Source organism: Sturnira hondurensis, unplaced genomic scaffold (assembly GCF_014824575.4).
Source record: "Sturnira hondurensis isolate 20B ecotype Veracruz unplaced genomic scaffold, ASM1482457v3 Scaffold0016663, whole genome shotgun sequence".
In the NCBI taxonomy this organism is placed as follows: Eukaryota; Metazoa; Chordata; class Mammalia; order Chiroptera; family Phyllostomidae; genus Sturnira; species Sturnira hondurensis.
Genome location: NW_028089294.1, coordinates 11,349,288 through 11,363,826, shown reverse-complemented (window position 1 = coordinate 11,363,826; position 14,539 = coordinate 11,349,288). Strand labels below are relative to the sequence as shown.

At 37.8% G+C, this 14,539-nt stretch overlaps 1 protein-coding gene across 11 annotated transcripts in view; it reads left to right on the top strand.

Annotated features, from left to right (window-relative positions):
* The window catches only part of BIRC6 (baculoviral IAP repeat containing 6), a 201,689-nt gene that overhangs the window by 176,420 nt on the left and 10,730 nt on the right, over positions 1-14,539 (top strand). For 10 of the 11 annotated variants that reach the window (XM_037066615.1, XM_037066618.1, XM_037066614.1 and 7 more), the window contains exons 67-71: positions 5,743-5,888; positions 6,684-6,794; positions 10,144-10,361; positions 12,066-12,227; positions 14,438-14,515. In XM_037066615.1, the coding sequence (XP_036922510.1) occupies positions 5,743-5,888; positions 6,684-6,794; positions 10,144-10,361; positions 12,066-12,227; positions 14,438-14,515 (715 nt within the window). Of the gene's footprint in view, positions 1-2,422; positions 2,596-5,742; positions 5,889-6,683; positions 6,795-10,143; positions 10,362-12,065; positions 12,228-14,437; positions 14,516-14,539 lie in introns of those variants that run through there. The other variant, XR_005069536.1, reaches the window with a different exon arrangement.

Below are 14,539 nucleotides of genomic sequence, written 5' to 3'. Positions count from 1 at the left end.
AAAAGAACTTGATCAACTCAGTTATCTCTGTTAACAAAGGGATCTGTGGTGTGGGTAACACGTATTGTTTCCAGTTGAACTGAAATACATTTGTCCACTGCAGTGGTTTTCAACCTTTTCATCTCATGGCCCATGTAAACTGTTTACTAAAACTCCCTGGCACACCAGAAAATACAGTTTTTGCTGATCTGACCAACCAAATAGTTATTGCTTTGATTTATTCATATCAGCCAGCTATTGTTGTGTTGGCTGTTGTCATTTTTTTATTTGACAATCCATAGGAAAAGAGGTCAGTGCCCCTGACTAAATACAATAATTGGATTTTATTAATATGATCAAATAATCCAGACAATTTTCATAATTGAAAACTGAAGGAATTTTTTAAACATGCAATAGTCAGGTATCGCATGTTTAAAAACTTCTTGCTGAAACACTGGTTGAAAATCTCTGGTGTAGTGTGAAAATTTATCAGCTCACAAAATAATCACTTTGTGAAGACGTGACCCCCTACCTTTATTTCACGTACCAGTCCTGGTGCAATTGATCTGCTGGCCGTTCCAACCTGTGTCGTACCAAAATGTAGTCAAGCTGCAGCCTTAGTAGTTTGGTTTCACTGAGTAAGTGTGACACTTACATCTTCCTTGGAACAAGAACAAAGGCAATTATTTTGTCTCTGATCTTTTATGCAGTCCTTTCCTGATGGACGCCAGTAGGGAAGTAATCATATTTGGTATATGAGAGTTTCACCAAGAATCTGAAAGAGGGAGTTGCTGTCACATGGTCTTAATTGATTATAAGGACCCGATAGAAATGACTGTGAGTGTAAGGTGTTCTGGACAGTGAGCTCCTCTGTAACAGGGGCAAAGCAAGCGTTCTTTATTGCCATTTCCTTTAGCTGTCTTGAAGCATCTTTCTGATGCAAGGGTTAGCATATTTTAAAACATATTTAGAATACGTACCCAATTCCTTTTTATCCAACGGAGCAATAAGATTAGTTGACCTACTTCAAAGGTATATTTTCTGTCAAACTCTTATATTTTAACTCCCTGAAGCTCATTATTTGGGCTTCAATCAGTTAAGAAAGAATTCAGTTCCAGTCCTACTTTTAGTTGGAAGAACGTTTCCTAGTTTCTCCTCTTTTCTCTGCCTTTCAAAACCTACAGAATGAAAAGGGCCTGATTTGTTAGCAAAGATTCATTGGTGGTCACCATATGGTTTTTAGGTTTCTTTTTCGTTTGTTTTTGCTTTGGGTGATCTCGAATAAGTTCAGCATCAACCTGTGACTTGGTGCTGGAGATAGCAGTGCCAACATTTGTCTTAGAGCCCTGCTCAGTTGGGTTGCCCCTTGGCGAAGCACGTGACTTGGGCAACTTCACTGCACACGGCACTTTCATTATGTCTTATGATAGTTAGTCTGACCTGAAAGTTACTGTTTTAATCTGATCTAGAAATTAAGGTTTTATTTTCAAAGGCTTCTCATACCTCTGTTTGAGTATTTTCTTTTCTCATACTGCTTATTAATGATTCCCAAGACAAGGAGGATTTCATTTCCAACTTTTATTTAAACGATATTGAAAAGAAAAACTGGCAGTTTTGTTTGAAAAAAAGTTAAGTAAAAACAAAAGGGAATCTGGAGTTAAAAACTAAGCTTTAAACTAATTTCCAAAACATTCATTTTATAGAGGTCTTTGCCCATTTACTACTGGTGCATTTCAGTAACCATTTCATGTTTTATGGAGACGTGAGAAGCAAATAATTCTTCACAGTAATCTTTTAAAAAATAATTTACTTTTAATTTTAATTTATATTAAGCCATAATTCTTAGCAAAGAGCTTTAGAACTGTGAAGTACAATGTGACACATTGTTTTATAGATAAATGTAGAACCTTCATTCTCCTATAGTTGTAGAATCTTCCTCTAAGGTGCTAATTTGTAATAATTCCGAATCTGGACATTTCAGTGTGTCGTCTCCAGAGTGCTTCTTCAGTGTGGCTCTGCCTGTTGAATGTTCATTTCAACCGTGGGACAGTTTTGACTTTCGAATTAGTGCAGTGTTGAAGTGGTCTTTTTAAATACTCTTCTAAGAAAATAGCTACATTAAGCTGTTTTCAGTTTAGAGATGAAAAAAGAACAGATTCTGATATTTTGTATTTAGTCTTACAAATATCCATCTTTATTTGGATGATAGTATTAGCAGAGGCAGTTGAATGTAACTGAATGTTGAGTTATGGGTTTTTCCCCTTTTGTTTTTTCAAGAAAGTTTTGCCCATTTTGCTCACATCCTAGTTCAGATTATATGTCACAAAGCCAAACTATTCTTAATTTGTTAGCTGTTAGCTGGAATTCACAGCATAGTGGAAAATGTTTGCAGATAATTCTGTGCAATAGTAGAAACTTCAGTTGATTCCTCGTATTTCTTCAGGGCAGTGATCACAACCAGATTCAACGTATGCACAAAGCAGCGGATACCATGGTAGCGGCCGTCGCTGATTGCTTTTACCATGTTGGATCCATTGTCAGTCTCAGAGACCTACTTCCAGCTAGGTGCCTTGAACTCAAATAGCTTTTCACACAGACTTCAGGATGTGAGCTAAGGTATGGCCTTTTTTCATGAGCTGGGCCTACATATGGGTTGACAGTAACCTGCAACTTCCGTAAAAGAGAGACCGCTGGCTACAGTTTAATGTCAGGCCGTGACCAGGTGTAGTCTTCCTTAGGCAGGTAGTGTGTGTTCTTCATGTATCTGAGCTAATCTCCTTTTGGAGATATCTGTTTTTACTCCCTGAATGTTTTTTCCAAAAAAGGCTATCCACGTAAAAACTTCTCATTAGAACCTGGTTGTAAACATCTAAGGTCTGTCGGCTTTATGATTGAACCATTGTCTTCAAGACGAGATGTACATGATCATTTATTTTACACAAAAATAGTATTTTTTAAATGGGATTTTTTGCACTTTTTAAAAATTTTGCTGTCAAAAAGTCGTGGAATTTACCATCCTGATTATTTGCACTGTTTTCATTGTAGGGGTTTCTCCTATAATCATCTTTCAAAAACTGGAATTAGGAAATTGGTATTCATGACGAGGGCTTGAAGTTTAGAATCAGTAGTTTTCCAGGGTAACTTACCTTAAATTGCATTAATACAATTTGTTCTTCCCCGCTAGAGGTTCCTGTTTCTTCAGGATAAAAATATCTTAGTTCTGGAAAACAAGCCTCACTCCCATATCTTCCTTCACCGTTTGGCAAGATATATTTAAGTAAAATCTTTATTTGAGAGTACAGTGGATCAACTGATTGATTCTAGGAAACCATCTTTTACAGTTATATCCATAACTCTTCTGTTTTCTCAAACTGCTTACTGTTGTTTTCATATTACAGTTCAGTGGTCCAGTAACTTAAGAATTTTTTAAGGCTAGTGTTAAGGTAGAGAATTATTTGTAGTTAAAGAGAGTGAGTCCTTACAAATAAAAGGGGGTGCTGTCCAGCAGCTTACACACTTTTATGATTGTCAGTGTTTGATGCTGATTGTGAACAGCTCTTGGTAGGCACTCAAGTTGAAACTCTGAGCTTGACTTGCAGGATCATATCTTTATTAAGAATTCTCAGAATTGCTATTAAACTACAGTCTCAAATTTATTTCATAGCTATAAAGGATGCAGTAAATATCTAGTATTTCAATTTTGAAACATTCACTATATTTTTCTTACACACATATGCAAACGTACATGTTTATATGCACCTCCACATAGAGAAGTTGGTGATTAAAATGGTACGCAGTATCCTGTCTAACATGCGGATCTTGAGTGACAAAAGAAAGTTGGCCATGTGTTCTCTATATCTCAAGAAAGGTGAGAAGAGAGTGTAGGAGCAGAAGTGATAAGCGTGTTGCAGAGGCAATAACACGGTGACACACAGTATGCGTCTTTGGGTAAAGCATCTTGCCCAGTGAGGGAGTAGGTACCTCATAGTTAGGAGCACCTTTGGACACCATGAGAGCCGGTTCAAAGCACACGCATAACATTGTCTGTTTACCCTGGCTACCTGCTGATGGGCTCTTCTTAATTTACCTGTTACTTTCTGAGCAGAGTTTTGTCTTTGTGGTAAAGAATAGCTCATTTGGGAATAGATAACATAGATTTTGTTAAGGACTCTTCCACCGTCTGTTAGCCTTTCATAGTTCTCGAAGGATCCACGCCCACTTTGTGGGCTGGCCAAAAAGTCTGTTTAGTTTTTTTTTGTAAGATAAAAGACACATTTTTCATTTTCACCAATAACTTTATTGATTTGGATATTTTGAGTATGTTGGCTCTCTCCCACATGGTGTAACGTTTGATTATTCTCAGTGTCTCGACTTGATTCCTGTCTGCTCTTCTGGACAGTGGAGCACCATCCAGCAGGAATTCTCACCCATAAAACTCCGCAGACCACTGTTACACCTTCAGTCACTTACCGTACATTCCCTGTGTACTGCACACACCTTTTTTTTGAGTTTCAGTTGCATTTTTTACCTTTATTGAAATAATAAAGCATAATATTCCAAAAATGTTGCTTTTTTTCCCCATCTTCAATACTAAACAGGCTACACAAAAATTCACCAAATTCAGTAAGTTTGTTTTTAATGCACGCCGATATGACAGCTGTCACAGTACAATCTAACCAAGGGTTTCGAATGAAGTGAAAGACAACTAAGTGCTACTAGAGCCATCATATGGGAAAGACCAAACAATTTTTGGCCAAACCAAAAATAGCCCAGTCATTTTGTCGGTAGGTATATAACTAGAAAAATAAGTGATATGTAGTTTAGATCATACATTAACATAAATATTTTAAACATGCTTATTTATGTGTGGTTTTCATTTGTTTTAAGGTATTTAGTAATGAATTTACAAAGGTGTAGATTTTTAGCATCTAAGCAGTAAGTGTAATGTTTATTATTGCCAAGAATTGAAATAGAAAAAAGGCCATTGATACTTAGTTTCCAGTGAGTCTGGTGGTGAAGTAATACTGCATTCATCTAGAAAATTTACGGAAACATTTTGACGCCTTGTGCACGGAAACCTTGCTGTAACACATCCTGTTATGATACCCAGTTTTATGGAAGGTTGGGTACATTTTAGACCCTGAACAGGGAATAATAGAGGATTATCTTTTCAATGATTACGCTCTAGAACTTAGTGTTCATATTAGGTTTTGGTACATGGAAGCACATTTTCTTAAGATACAACAGTGAGCCTTCTGGAATAGTTCTTTTACCCCCTCAGGAATATTAATAAACTGTGAGTGAAATATATCGATAATGAAATTTAAAAGTATATTCGGTTCTTTGATTCCCAGATCTTAAAGATGGGACAGGTATCTGTGACTTTTAGACATAGAAGTGATTTCTTTATTTCTAGGTATTTATAATTACCATGTTTTTAAAGGCGTGGATCCGAGGACACATCATATATCTGGGTCTTTTTAACACCATGGCATTTCTACAGTGTTTATCTCTTGTTTCCTTCTTACCTTTGAGGGGAAAACCTACCCAAAACATTACTTATTGTGCTAGCTAGGCATTATCTTATAGTTTCAGAAGCAGTAATCTAATTTAAACTATCCCTGATATACACTGTATGTGTGTCAAATGAAATGCACATTATCATTTTGATTTCTAACCACTATTATTGACTTGAGGAGGTGTTTATTTTTCAACCCTAAAATCTTAATTTCTTTCCCTTTTTCCATATTAACATTTTTTCAGATCTAAAAGAGAGAATGCGAAAACAGGTGTAAAGCCAGATGCATCTGATCAAGAACCGGAAGGACTGACTCTCTTGGTCCCGGATATCCAAAAGACGGCTGAGATCGTGTCTGCAGCCACGACTAGTTTGAGGCAAGCAAATCAAGGTATAATTCTGTTTCTCTTACGCTGCTTTTTATTTGATCAAAGATGTTTTTTTTCAAAGATGTTTTTTTTTCATTTACTTACTGAAAACTGCCTTTCTCTTTCCTCTACATTAATGGTGTTTCAAGCAAGTTCATTTACTTAAAATCTTGTTCTGTCAGGTTTTCAAGTTAATTATTTCAGTAATCTTTAATTGTAAAATATTTATCTACCCTGTATGATTGCTAACACTAAATTTTGTAGGCTGAGCATGCATCATAAGGTTTTTTTCTCATTGAAAGTCATGAACTTGAAAAATGCCATTGTAGTAGATAGAAAACAGCACATTGAGACTGTGTGTGAGCCCTCGCTCGTACGGCTCAGTGGATTGAACCTCCGCCTGCCAACTGAAAGGTCGCTGGTCCGATTCCCAGTCAGAGCATATGCTTGGGTTTAGCCAGGTCCCCAGTTGGGGGGCATGTGCCAAGAGGTACCCCAAAATGTGTTAGAATTTAGTTAAAATTGATATTTCCATGTAATAGCAGTAGAGGATATAAATGACTTTGCATTCATTATCTGTTTCACTTTTGCTGCTTTTTCCTAAATGGATAAAACCTAATTACCATTTTAAGAATTTAAATTTTAACATTGGTGTCTTTTTTAGCCATATTATGTTTATGAAAAAAAATAAATTTATTCTTAAAGTGGTACAGTAGGAAGATGATTGTGAAGAAATTAATTTTTTTTGGAATTCAGAATCTGACCTCTGGAAATTAATTGTTTTTATTGTTGTTGTTTTAATCTTCTAAAATTAACAGAAAAAAAACTAGGTGAATATTCAAAGAAGGTGGTTATGAAACCCAAACCTCTATCCGTATTGAAATCACTTGAAGAAAAATATGAGGCTGTTATGAAGAGATTACAGTTCGGTAAGTTCAAATTTTAAGCTTCATTTCTTTATATTTCATTTCACATTTTTTAATAGTGCTATTGAAATATGTTCCTGTAAACTAAAGATTTTAAAACTTGCTTGGACCATGAATTATTCATACTCGCTCTCTACACACACACACAATCATCTTTTTTAGAATTCATAGCTGTATTTATAGTTATATTTGGAAATCATGGTTCAATGTAAACCTAGAAGAGACAAAGTCAGATGTGTAACAAACTTCTTTTCTGTATATCCTGGTCCTGGGGCAGCCAAGCCCTGGGACTGTGAATTAAGTGTGTTACTGTTACCATTTTAGAATTCCGTGAGATTGACCTTTGAAAAATGTAGTTCACTCGTATCCTTTCCCATTTCACAACTGTGGGCAAGTAAGAACTGATGAAAAGATTTTATCAGCATCCCTCATAAGGTGCTGGTTTAAAAATAAACACTAGAATTCCAGATTTCAGTGAGCATTATTAACTATGACCATCTGCGCTTCTTTTCCATCCTTTAGAACCAGCCCAAAGGACTTTGATTGTATTAAAAAGGACACTAAAGTAGGAGTCAGAAATTGTACATTTTGGTCATGCTGTCTTTGAAACCTCAGTTTATGAGGGAGCGACACCCAAAAAACCCTGGAATTCATTTATAAAAATTCTTCAAAGTACTCTCCATTTGACGCAATACACCTATCAAGGTGTTTTTTCCACTGCTCAAAGCAGTTTTTGAACTCATTGATTTTGATGCCTGTTAGTGCTTCTTGCCTTTTTGGGTTTCACCTCTTGCACATGGGCAAACCATTTCCCTTTGAGTGCTTTTTTTTGCTGGGGGGTGGGGGAGGGAATAAGGTGGGTGGGGCACAGGGCACATGCCGTTTTTGGTCAAAAACTGCTGAACACTCAGTGCAGGGTGGACAGGTGCACTTGTAAATCACCCATCATGAAATGGGCAAGCACATTGAGTCTTCAGGAAAAAAAAATCGCTGGGGCCAAAAACAGCCTCTCACAATAACACCAGCTGGTACACTGATACTGATGGGTTCCTAGAACACTCACCCAGCTGGGCTATGTCTGAAATTCAGAGTCTTATGTCATAGCGCTTGATGAATGTGAGCCATCCGGAAAGGCTCTGTCATAGCAAAGAGAACCAGAAATTATCCAAGGTGGATGTTACTTTAAACGCAGTGAGTTTCGCTACCCAGTGACTTTTAAAGTAATAAAGGAAAAATACATATTTTCTCTTTAGCTTTTTATTAAAAATAAACTATATTTTCTACCTTATGTAACAAACATTTTCTAATGTCATGATTCTTATACTGTTTGATTTATCGACTGTCTAATGTTCATTCCATCGTATGATAGAATGTCACTTGTTTATCAATAACTGGACCTTTAAGTTGTTTCCAGTTTTTCAATAACATGCAGCAAACACCTCAATGGCCATCACTGCATATAGAGATTTGTTCACATCCATGATTATTATTTCCTTACGAGAGATTAATAGGGAGTCAAACAGGATGTACATTTTTAGCAACTAGTCATTATCTTTGATTGACCACACTGATAAAACTTTGGTATTAGTAGGCCCTGTCCCGTTGTAGAGAGGTGATATCAGAGTTTTCCTCCAGAGAAGGGAATGGGCTTACCTTTGTGTCTGGTGTTTGCCGTTTATAAGATTCAAAGGAAATTTGCTTCTTAAATTAGATTCTAATTGTACAGAATTGGTGATCGTTTCTACAGGAAATGAACTGAAAGGTTAGTGAAAGACTGGCACTCACTCGTAAACGCAGCTGTGCACAGACGTGTGGCGCTCCTTCCAGCCCTTGCCCTTTTGGCTGGACTGTAAGCTCTTTGGAGGCGGATATGGTTTCCTGTTTATCGTTGAGCCCAAGTAGCCTAGGCTAGAACCTGGTGCTAAGAAAGTTGTTTGTAAATTTTTATGATAATGCCGATTGTTAACGCAGCACTCATGTTTCTCCATACACTTAGAGACATACGAACACAAGATCAAAGTTATCATTGCTTCTAATGGCAGTATTTGCCCTAGTGAGTGGTTTTGGTTTACTGTTATACTTTATTTAAATATCTTTATCTTAATGCATTGGTAGGGTAGGGTTAATCTGAATTGCAGATAAAGTTCAACTCTTTTTTTTCTATGGTATCATAGCTTATAAATAAAGAATAAGAAATTCTTAATCTCCCTAAATAAATGGTTAGTAATGAGCCCATTAATTTTATTTGGTTGAAGTAGTTAAATTAATAATCTTCTATTCTATTAACTTGAATTCCAGGAGTGATACAAGAGTAAGCTTCAGCCTGGCATTTCTGATTTTTGAAATCAGTTCAAATACAATATACAGGGTCCAGCGCAAATAACACCCCCTTTTTAATGACAGAATCTTTTATTGCAAAATTATAAGCATGTCATTGTATAGCATAACAATATTACACTCAAGCACACCATGTGACATTTTAGGTGAAATGTTCAAATTCCTGTCCATGTCATGGGAGACATTCATGTGTCCTACCAACCACACTCAGAACAAGCAGGTATTACTTCTGAGGGAGCCTGTGTGTGTGTGTGTGTGTGTGTGTGTGTGTGTGTGTGTAAAGACAGTCTGGTGTTTTTTGTTTTTTTTTTTAACTTTTGTTCAAGTACAGTTTTCTTTCTTGTATTCCCAGCCCTGCACCCCCCCAGTGCTCCCCACCCCCTCCCATCTCCGCCCCCCGTCTTAGTTATTGTCCATGTGTCCTTCATACTTATTCATGTGAGTCCATCCCCAAAGACAGTCTGTTTTTAAAAAATGAAATATAATGAGAAAACTTTTTGGCATTTCTAAATTATTTCACTTAAAATCTTATATACTGGTCTTTTCAAGAATAAATTATCTACTGCTTTGTATTGTTGTTGAGCTACTTGATATAATCTACCAGCGTTTCCACACCGTAGATTAAAAATGCCTAGGTGCACAGTTGGTTAGAGTGTCATCCCAAACACCAAAAAGCTGCAGGTTCAGCCCGCAGTTGGGGCTCAGATGGGAGGCAGCCATTCATGTTTCTTTCTTTAAAGGGAAACATCCCTTCCTCTCTCTCTAAGTCAATAGGCATATCCTTAGATGAGGATTTAAATAAGTAAGTGAACAATTAATCATCTCCTGTTTTTGCTTCCATTCCATATTCCATCCATGAAGCAATAGATGTTACATAAAGATTTATAGTTTGCTGTTCCTTCCCTTGGAATCCTCTCCATTTTGAGTAGAAGGGCTGATGATTTATTTGTGACTTTTGTCACTGTAGCTACTATTCTTCATTTTGGTTCTTTTTTATTTTTCTCTCTCTTTCTAGATACATTTGAGATGGTTTCTGAAGATGAAGATGGGAAGTTGGGTTTTAAAATAAATTACCACTACATGTCTCAGGTGAAAAATGCAAATGATGCGAACAGCGCTGCCCGAGCCCGCCGCCTCGCACAGGAAGCCGTGACCCTGTCCACCTCGCTGCCCCTGTCATCCTCTTCCTCTGTGTTCGTGCGCTGTGACGAGGAGCGCCTCGACATCATGAAGGTAGAAGTATCGGCCTTTTCCGCCATCTCCCTGGCCAGCTATTCAAACTGGCGTATAAAGCACTAGAAATAGCGTGGATTTTAATAGGTTTAATACAATTCTGTTGACCAGTTTGGAAGTCAGTGAAAAGAGTCCTTTTTGAAAGTTAGTTCAGAATATGTGGATGAGACTGCTACTCAAAATAAAGATTTGGAGAATACGAGATACCTTCCCTGAGCACAGGCTGTATGGAGCCTATTACAGTTTTGCAGGGGTGTCCAATGTTTTGGCATCTCTGGGCCACACTGGAAAAAGAGGCGTTGCCTTCGGCCACGCATTAAACACATTGTGACATTTAAACACACAAAAGAACCCTCATGATGTTTTCAGTAGAATAAAATTTTAAGTAGATGTTGGGCCACACTCCCAGCCTTGCTGGGCTGCCTCAGGCTGCAGGTTGGGCGCCCCAGTGAATGTAGTATCAACGGGTTTCATGCTGGTCAGTAGAAGAAAGTTAGGAGGTTTCTTTGTTGTCATTTAAGATACTTCTCTCATCTTTTATAGTAACAGGCCTCAAACTAATTTTTTTCTTTCCTAGGAAGCTTACATATTTATAAATCCATAAGATCTATGAATTGAGTAATAGTAGTGCAGTAATAAATAACTTACACCTTATGTCTTAACACTGGTGATTTAAAGATTTGTCACCTGGGGGGGGGCTTTCTTTACATTTATGATTTCATTCATAGGTTAAATATTCTTTATTAGATACACAGCTGAAACTATTGACCCATTGATTTGAGGAAGTTTCTTTTGTTTGCTTCCTCTTTTGATTTGTTCTTTGGATTTTTTAAATAGCAATTCATACACCTTGCCTATTTGGCCACAATTCCATTCCCTGTTACAAATGGGGCAGGTTACAGGATGGCTGCCTCGGAATTACGTTATCACTAGGTCCATCACGTGCATTCAGACTTGTAACTGTCTCTGGTAAGCAGTAAGCTGTACCTAACACAGGATCCCAGAATCCATAGACGGGGAGACCCCAGTGCGACTTGCTTCCACACACAGCGGTTCAGAACCAGCGGCTCTGCCGCTCCTGCCTCACACAGTCAGTTCCTGCTGATGGGCTCAGACAAACTTGTCACATAGTTCTGAGACTCACTGTTGGGTCGCCTCCTATTTTTTGGACTGCCAGAAATCCTGAAGGAAACACCTACTAATCTCTCAGAACTCTTTTTGTTATGAGCCGTCACATGAGAACTTTTATTTCTGTTACCTACTTGTCTCATCCCAGAGAAAAATATTAAAAGTAAGGTATTTCAAAGAACGTTAACTTATCTGAAGATTTAAAGCAGAAAGTTACCCTTACACCTTTGTGATAGAATAATGAATGTACCTAGAATCTCAAATTGTTGAAAATGCTAGAGAACACTATGAAGGAAAGCTTTCAGGAAAAGTAATTTAATATTTTAGAAGGTGTTTGGTGTTAAGGTAAGCTTTCCTGCTGCCCATTAGGCATCTGTCTTTTCATAGTTCATTTTTATCAAAACCAAATCATTTGATCTGAAGTTAAAACCATGTCCAATCCTGTATTCATTTTTAACATGTCCTTCTAGTAGAGATGCAGAGAGGCTGTCAGAAGGTTGTTACTCATGTTGGACTGTGTTTTTCCACACGGAGGTGTTGAGCAGTAACGCGGACTTGGGTGTGTTTGCCTTCCAGGTTCTGATAACTGGTCCAGCGGACACCCCTTACGCAAACGGCTGCTTTGAGTTTGATGTCTATTTTCCTCAAGATTACCCCAGTTCACCCCCTCTTGTGAATTTAGAGACAACCGGTGGCCACAGTGTGCGATTCAATCCAAACCTTTATAACGATGGCAAGGTAATGCAATTACAGTTTTCATGTTGGAACCAAAGCCTCTTTGAAACTTGAACAAAAATTTTGTTTTAGTTATCTTATTTCCAGAGTACGTAACTTTCTTCATGCTTCTCTTCCCTGTGTGCAAAGATTAGCTTCAAGAAGGAGAGATAAGGAACTGAAAAGAGTAGAAACACAACAGTGTTAAGAAGCACAGCCCTAAGTTACTGAGGGACAAACCTATTTAACATGGCCCTTAGCCAGTGGAGAGCTTTCTCCAGTTCGGAGGTAGCACAGTCACATGTCTGCTCTTGCCCCTTTCCTTAGCTCCAATTCCAGCTACCGTTTCACAAGTGCCTGAAGGCAGATGAATGGCAAAAGCATGGTACTCTCCTCTGTGTTGCTTTTTTATGTATCATAACTATCCATTTTCTTACAAATGGGAAGATGCATTCCTATCCTCCCGCCCAATAGTTGACAAACAGGCATAGTAAATATTATTTCATGTGGTGATAAGCCTTCTGACATTTGATTGAGAAGAACAGTCATCACTTTTCAAAGTAATTTTGGACAGTTGGATGAAATGTCAACAGTAAATTCCACACGGAGAGTATTTAGTGTGTGAAAATCACTAGCAGGTCAGAGACATTTTATGGACTTCACAAGCAGACACTGCTTTGACGGTGTGAGAACAACAAGTGCTTGAAGTAGATTGGGGTGTTAGAGATAGCCCAGATTTTCTCTTTGTTTTGCCGCCCTATTTTCAAAAGGTTGTCTGCCTCACATCTGCACTTGCACATCTCATTTTCTCTTCATCATAAGCTCAAGTCATAAAGCTGGAATTTGGTTTTGGGTTCATTGCAGGAGATTTAACCAGATGTAGACATACTTTGTTTGGGAAAGCAAAGAATGGGTCTTTTGTAACTGAGCAGAGAAAAGCAGGTAGCAATGCTGACGTTACTAGAAGAGAAAGACTGGAACCTGAATAGAGTTTAGCTGTAAAATGTTGAAATTTATTTAAGAAATCACTTCTTAAGACTTACTGGTATAGAGAAGAGGATTAGGGCTTGAGAGTCCCATATCCTGCATACATAGTTTTTTGTTCTGGTACATACTGGTAACAAGATTTAACCTTGAGTTCCATAGGAATAAGAATACCTGCCGTTGGTAGTCACAGGGATGCTCTAGAGATCAAACGGGATGGTTTGTCTGACAGTGCTTTAAATGATGCATAAAGCTGTTGAGATACAAGTCTTCTAAAATTATTAATGGAATTACTTGCTAATGAATCATTGTATTTTGCATTACTGCTTTCACAGAGCACTGACAGGGACATGGTCTTCTGCTTTTTTTCCAAATCTATTGCCCGTTACATGAAACTGTTAGTTTATAAGAATAGATGAGCCCTGGCTGGTGTAGCTCAGTGGATTGGGCGCAGGCCTGCGAACCAGACGATCGCAGTTCGATTCCCAGTCAGGGTACATGCCTGGGTTGCAGGCCAGTTCCCAGCAGGGGACTCACGAGAAGCAACCATACATTGCTATTCCTCTCCTTCTCTCCTTCCTTTCCCCTCTAAAGATAAATAAATAAAATCTTTTTAAAAAAAAGAATAGATGAAATGTCCCCAGTTCTCTTTCCCTAGAGTGACCTGTTACCCTGTGTTTGTCAGATAGTTTGAGTTCATTCTAGCTCTCTGAGTACATGGGTTATGTCGTGTGTCTTCAAGTTCAGGCCTTAAGACCCTTTTACCGTATCTGTGCAGTCTTCCACTTTGCACCTTCTTGTTTGTGTGAGGCCAGATTTTATTCATATACTTAGACCAAAACAATAAATTGCAGCAGATTGAACGCAGAGGCAAATACAAAGTCAAGATCTCTTCTATTAAGTTCTGCCCAATTTTCAAAATTTATAAAATTTTGAAAGAGATTTTTAAAAAATCACTGATTTGTTTTTGGCTTGGAAAGGAGCCACTTTTTATTTAAAAACATGTTATTTATATTAAAGTGTAGTAGGTACTGATCCGTTTTCGTGATTCTAAACTTACAATGTCACAACAGATTTGGGTCACATCTGAAGGTGCCAGTTTGTTTTAGCAGACTGAGCCTTCGGGTTTTGACTGGGGACACACAACTGAAATACTTGACACAGTAGCATTTCATGTTTACTTTTAGTTGTCACAGTTGGCTTTTAAAAAGCACTCCTTTACTTCTGTTTGTGCTCTTCTTATTTCTCAGGTTTGTTTAAGCATCTTAAATACGTGGCATGGAAGACCGGAAGAGAAGTGGAATCCTCAGACCTCAAGCTTTTTACAAGTAAACAAATTTTTCTGACAGTTT